General features: G+C 38.3%; 1 protein-coding gene across 1 annotated transcript in view; it reads left to right on the top strand.

The window, feature by feature from the left end:
• Positions 1–5,242, top strand: part of ATP13A5 (ATPase 13A5) — a 117,540-nt gene extending 112,298 nt beyond the window's left edge. Inside the window, exons 28-30 of the mRNA XM_017873449.1 lie at positions 547–635; positions 3,215–3,295; positions 4,736–5,242. Coding sequence (XP_017728938.1) covers positions 547–635; positions 3,215–3,295; positions 4,736–4,996 — 431 coding nt within the window. The 3' untranslated portion in view covers positions 4,997–5,242. The remainder of the gene's footprint in view (positions 1–546; positions 636–3,214; positions 3,296–4,735) is intronic.
• Positions 5,243–7,140: the final 1,898 nt, after the last annotated feature.

Here is a 7,140-nt window from a genome sequence, read left to right as displayed (position 1 = left end):
TTTTTTTTTTTTTTTTTTTAACAAAGACACAGAAGCTGGAGAGTGTTGGGCCTCCGTGGAAGCTGGAGGTTTTATGGTTTACCTTTCCGGTTGCCCATAAGGAAGAGTAGTCAGAGACCAGATTAAAGGCTGATTAGGCCCACACTGTGGAAGGCCTTGAATGTCGATCCCTGAACTTTATTCTCTAGGCAACGAGGAAGAATGAGATGGTGACAAGAAGACTGTTGATCCCATGCAAGCACAACTCACTGGACACACAGTGATAGTGAACCCGGGCAGCAGCTTCATGGACTGCTGTAAATATTACAGCTACTGTAATACATTTGATTAACAGTCTACTACATCCAGACTTTCAAGGAAAGATTCTAAGATATTACCTTCATCTTATAAGCATTAGAACATATTTCAAAACATATGAGGATATATCAAAACATCTGAAGATATATCTGGTATTTGCCCAACAGAGATAATTGATTTTGCAATGTGTGCCAGATTATAAGAAACATTCTTTTTAACATCTAAAAATGATGTTTGGTATTTCCTCAGATATATTTTCATTTCTGCTGCTAGCTGCCTTGGGCCTCACAATTTTCATTCTGTTTTCTGACTTTCAAGTTATATACCGTGGAATGGAGGTAAGTGGCATTCATTTGCACATCTGGCATGGCTCATGTACATGGACCGTGTATTCACTGTAATTCACAAGTCAATTATTACTGTATTCTCTTTGACCACCAGATACGGTGAGGCTATTTCTGTGTACTAGAAGGGCAAATAAGATACCTGAATTTCACCTACACTGGCCTCCAATGGTTTTCATTTTATCAACATTATTGGGGACATTTATCCTGTACCTACCTGAAATATTATGTTTGGATACTTTATTATGCTATGTTATACCAATACAATAAAATTAATGCAATAATACAATAATTTTCCAAGTACAATTTTCAAAAAAATAAACCGTATCATAGAAATCCTTTATAATGTAGTTATAAAGGGAAAGAAAACATAGACTTGTAAGACAGTCATGTGTTGTCAGACATTGACTATATGAAGCTTTGTATCAGTGGATATAATTTGATCCAGGATGCCCTGGGTTGAAATTTAATTCATCAAGAGGTTATTGAACTAATTCTTGGACCCAGTATTGTGAGAGAAATAAAAGAAAGAGAAGGGTTGGCTCCTGACCTCCGAGTCATAGATTTGTTGTGAAGATGAGACATACTGGAATGCTACCTGAGGCTATCCATACTTGAAGAGGGTGTGAAAATAGACAGAACTGGGAAGAATATAGAAGATGGAGGCCTCACTGTGGACTGTGGCTGTCATGGGAGGCATTTCATGGATGACATGCGACTTGACCTGGGTCCAAAAGGATAGGCTACATTTTGCTAGGTAGGAGGCAGGGATATTCCCAACAAGAACAGCATAAGAAGCAAAGAGGACTGAAAGAGCTTTTGTCTTAGAAATGCAAATGAATGTAGGGTGGCAGAGACAGAAATCAAAAGCAAGGCTTACCCAAGCACTAGAAGACTGGCTAAAACTGAGGCCATGTGCTGTGGAGTATGAACGAGAATGAATAATAAAGGCAGGCATGGATGGATGGAGGCAGCTAGACAAGTTTAGACTTTATGCCAAGAGCAACATGGAGTGAATGAAGCTATCTGAACAGGCTTCTCAGCAGGGCACTGAAGACAGATTAATTAGATGATGGCAGGAAGACTACATGTGAGAGGAGAGAGAAGCAATTAGGAAATGAAAACCCATTCATTCATTTATTTATCAAACATGAAGCTCCAAAGTGAGTTTGGTACTAGAGTTACAAAGACGAATAAGGTGTGGTCACTGCTCTCAAGTAGTTTAGAAGCTAGGAGAGAAGACCATTGCATAAATAAATAATTCCAGGGTCAGGCATGGTGGCTCATGCCTGTAATCCCAGCACTCTAGGAGGCCAAGGCAGGTGGATCACTTGAGGTCAGGAGTTCGAGACCAGCCTGGCCAACATGTTAAAATCCCGTCTCTACTAAAAATAGAAAAATCAGCTGGGTGTCGTGGCAGGTGCCTGTAATCCCAGCTACTCGGGAGGCTGAGGCAGGAGAATGGCTTAAACCAGGGAGGCGGAGGTTGCAGTGAGCTGAAATTGTGCCACTGCACTCCAGCCTGGGAGACACAGCGAGACTCCATCTCAAAATTAAATAATTCAGAATCAAGTGCCTTCCAGGTCAAGGAGAAGATGGAGAAGAGTTAGTTCTCCTGGATCGGAGTGGTGGTAGCCGTGAGAAAAACAGCCAGGTTCTCTGCTAGAATCTGACCCAACTTTTCCAAACAACCCTTTAATCCAAACAACCCTTTACAGTTTGCTGTATTTCACAACTTGATAAAGACTGTCTCCACCTGGGGAAAAAAATGACAAAGTATCACTTTGAAATAACCAGTATCAGCATAGGGGTGAGAATTGGGGATGAGCATTTAGATAGTATGGAGGGTCAGTGGGTTTTGTTCTCAAGGGAGTTCAGTCCCACACGCAGTCAGTCATAAATATTCTACTCTTGGGTGGGATCTCAGAAAAAAGGCTGTGTAACTAGCCTTTCGCTATGGATGCAGCCGTGGGAAGTTATGGATGCAGCCGTGGGAAGTTACGGCTCTCACACTTCCAATAATTGTATTTAATGATCAATGTGTACCCTTAAATTTTAAAAACTGGGGGGTTTGGAGGGTTCATTCAACTTTCATTAAGCCATCAGATATAGGGCCAGGAGCAATCTGCATCTAGTTTCAATCAAAATATACTTACATTTCTCTGTCCTCCTTAAGGAATGAATTTCAGGTAGAATTTGCTTTGGGAAAATTAGAAGTATTAACATTATTTGATGAATGATTTAATCTTAGCCTTCTCTCTGTTTGAAAAGATAAAAATGAAGAGAGACATATAGCCTCCAAAATGTCCTGTCTTATATTTGTGATTCAGGGCACATTTCTCAGTAGACACCATTAGGCTGTCAACGCTACACAGGCCAAGAGGTAGTCCATTCTCCTTTGAATTCTGGCTCTGCCATTTATTTAGCAGCTTTGGGTCCTTCCGTTGTATTATCTGTAAAGTAATGCCCACCTCTAAGCTCAGAGTTATTACAAATATATAAATTAAATAATATGATCTTTTTTCAAAGTGTAAAGTATGAAAAATGTAATAATGGTATTTGTTTTTCAACAGTTGGTCCCAACCATAACATCGTGGAGGGTTTTAATTTTGGTGGTAACCCTCACCCAATTCTGTGTGACTTTCTTTGTAGAGGTAAAGTAATCTCTGTACTTTTTCTAGGAAGATAAACAAATTAAGGATCTCATTTTCAACAGGTGCTTATTTTCTAGAGCAACCACTTTGATCCCCCAGAATGATAATTATTAAGGGTTTATTAAAATGGTACACATTCTTTTGGAGGAAAATTTTAGGGGGAATGATTTACAATTATTTGAAGTCTGCATAGAAATGCATAGAAAGGAAAACATGAATTAATTCTAATCTTGTTTCCATGAATGCACTGTATTGCACTTTTCTAATATTTTCAACAATCTAGTAAAGACTAGACCAGGTGACCTTCCAACCCTAAAACTCAATGAGACTTTTTAGAGTGAAGAACTGCCTTCCGGAGGGTTTCCTAAGAAAGAGGAGAAGCCGTTGCTTATTCTAGTCAATTCCTTTTCTTGAAGGTCTTCCCCTTACAGTGTTTCTTTTCTACTCAGTGTCACTAAATGACTTTACCCACTTAGTAAGAGGTTCAAGTACTATCTTGGTAAAAGGAGAGTTCCTTTTTGTAAAAGGAGTTTTGTTTTATTTTAACTCATGTGCTTTAAGACTTTTTGGAAAAGGGATCAACCAAATTTTAAAATATATATATACCTCATTATATATAGTATGTTTAAATTTTCTCATACTCTTTAACTCAGGGATTCCATTTTTGAGACTGTGTATTTTAATAACCCAAAAGAAGAGAAAATACTACATGTATGAAGGTACTTATAATATTATCTACAGTGGCAAAATATTACATTCAACTTAAGTGTTGTTGAGATGCTGTTTGTTTAAATAGCTATACAGCAATTTGAGGAAATGCTAAACAGTCACTAAAAATGATTATTAATCATATTGTACCTACATTCTTATAATAAAATAACATTTTAAAAGGCTAAAGCTACATAAAATTGTTTACCACAGAAAGTTTAGCATAAATAAAAGTGGGATGCAAAATTTGACAAATTTCATTACTATAAATGGATAAAAATTGTGTGGTCATGTGAACAAAAGAAAACTCAAAAAATGAAAACCAATAACCATTTGATTTCTAGAGTTCAACACTTTATTCAACAAACTCTTATTTGACATGGTAGGTGGCAGGCAGCAGGGCTAATGGTGATTTTTCTTTTCTTCATTTTGAGCACGTTACTGCTGTTATCATTTCAGTCTGAGGGTAAAATCATTCTAAGAAAATCCCTAGCCAGGACTTAACCAGGAAATGTGTGGAAAGGAAGCTTTTGGCAGATTTATGTGAACACAAGCACCCTCTTGCTTCTTAAGGGAAGAGTTCCAGGACTTGGAAAAGGAGATGTAGATACAGCAGCAATAAGCACACCTCAGAGGAAGGCCTGGAGAAGGGGGCGGGCTGCGGTGGCCAGCGGCCTGGCTGCAGGGGGACCTGCGCAATAAATTGATTGTCTTTCCCATCTGATTTTTCAGGATGCCATCCTTCAAAATCATGAGCTCTGGCTGTTGATCAAAAGAGAATTTGGATTCTACTCTAAAAGTCAATATAGGACTTGGCAAAAGAAGCTGGCAGAAGACTCAACCTGGCCTCCCACAAACAGGACAGATTATTCAGGTGATGGCAAAAAGGGATTCTACATCAACAGAGGCTATGAAAGCCATGAACAGATTCCAGAAAGAAAACTCAAATTGGGAAGCCAACCCACAGAACAGCATTTTTGGACCAGGCTGTAATCAGAATTGTTGTCGTACATGCTGAACAGCATTGCTTTTCTCCCCAAATTAACACATTGTGGAGAAGTGATGATCCTCTCCCCTTATCTTTCCTCTCTCCATTCAAGCACTCAAAGCATATTTTCAATGCATTAAACCTAGCAGCAAAAGACCTTAGATAGGCTTATTCTGACTGTATGCTTTACCAATGAGAGAAAAATTATACATTTCCTGTGTTATCCTTTTCAATAAACTGTATTCATTTTGCATAGTATTATTTTGTTTAAAATGAACAGCTTTCATGGTACTGTAGTCAAATTAGTAGTATGAACATCAATTGAAAAAAGAAAAATTGAGGCAACATTTGGTCTTTGAAAGTTTTACTAATACATTAGTTGTCACAAGTTTACTTAAATCTTTGTGAAGAACATTTACATATATATTTTTTCCCAAGGTCACAGTTTCTCTTTCTGTTTCACTTTTATGCTTTTCATAGAGAAACAAGGACCAATCAACCCTTTCGGAAATTCAACGCTAACTATAAGAAGCCAGAATTATGTGGACGTGGTAGAATGAAGATGTTTGTTAATTCCATATAATCTTGGCATGGGCACCATTAATGTCTAAGCAGATTCCACCAAAGTTTGGCATCACTCAAGGTATAGTGTTTTGGGGCCAGGGAATGGGAAGGTTTAGAGTAGGTCACAAAGGTAATGAAATAAACAGTAAAAGATACTTATACAAGAAGCATGGCAACATTATTTACTTCTCTGTTACCGACACATGAAAACCGCTCAAGTTTTTTTTTTAATTCTTTTTTTTTTTTTTTTTTTTTTTTTGAGATGGTGACCTGCTCTGTCACCCAGGCTGGAGTGCAGTGGCACAATTTTAGCTCACTGCAACCTCTGCCTCCCGGATTCAAGTGATCCTCCTGCCTCAGCCTCCCGAGCAGCTGGGATACAGGCACCCGCCATCATGCCCAGCTAATATTTGTATTTTTAGGAAAGATGGCGTTTCACCATGTTGTCCAGGCTGGTCTCAAACTCCTGACCTCAAGTGATCTACCCGCCTCAGCCTCCCAAAGTGCTGGGATTACAGGTGTGAGCCACTGTGCCCGGCCTCAAGCTCTAACCTTAAAAGTTGTCCAGAACTCAACATCACTCATCTTAAAAACAATGCTAGAAAAGGGACTCATAATATTTGTAACTGCAGCATGACAATTCTCAGGCTACTAAACAACCTTAAGTTCTATCTCATCTTTTAATTATCTAAATCATCCTATTAGATGCACATTAAATACCACATGAAAGGGTGCATCCTTTACAAATATGTTCTGTACACTATTACCTTTTATATATCACCCTCACCAGAAACTTGAGAGAAAATTTATTTCTAGTGCACATTTTAAATTACCTACTAGGCTTTCCTTATAACGATAAATCTAATTTTGCTAATTTAACAGATCATAGGCAATTAGTTGACCAGTTCAATTACATGAGTGCCAATTATGTGCCTAATACCATGATGTACAGATTCAACATAGGACAGCCTTGACTTTACAGTTCTGACATCTTAGAATGTTTTCAACATGAAATTTACTACAGTAAATCATATTATAAATGTTACACAAACCACCAGCATAAATGCAAAGTCCTATAAAAACAATCCTTCTGTGTTTACATTTTGTTTGCTTTATTTTTTTTATTATTTGTTATTATTATTATTATTATAATACTTTAAGTTCTAGGGTACATGTGCATAATGTGCAGGTTTGTAACATATGTATACTTGTGCCATGTTGGTGTGCTGCACCCATCAACTCGTCAGCACCCATCAACTCGTCATTTACATCAGGTATAACTCCCAATGCAATCCCTCCCCCCTCCCCCCTCCCCATGATAGGCCCCAGTGTGTGATGTTCCCCTTCCCAAGTCCAAGTGATCTCGTTGTTCAGTTCCCACCTATGAGTGAGAACATGCAGTGTTTGGTTTTCTGTTCTTGTGATAGTTTGCTAAGAATGATGGTTTCCAGCTGCATCCATGTCCCTACAAAGGATGCAAACTCAGCCTTTTTTACGGCTGCATAGTATTCCATGGTGTATATGTGCCACATTTTCTTAATCCAGTCTGTCACTGATGGACATTTGGGTTGATTCCAAGTCTTTG

This window comes from Rhinopithecus bieti, unplaced genomic scaffold (genome assembly GCF_001698545.2).
Source record: "Rhinopithecus bieti isolate Rb0 unplaced genomic scaffold, ASM169854v2 scaffold_5626, whole genome shotgun sequence".
Taxonomy (NCBI): Eukaryota; Metazoa; Chordata; class Mammalia; order Primates; family Cercopithecidae; genus Rhinopithecus; species Rhinopithecus bieti.
The sequence above is the reverse complement of the archived record's forward strand: the minus strand, read 5'-3'. Positions and strand labels throughout refer to the sequence as shown.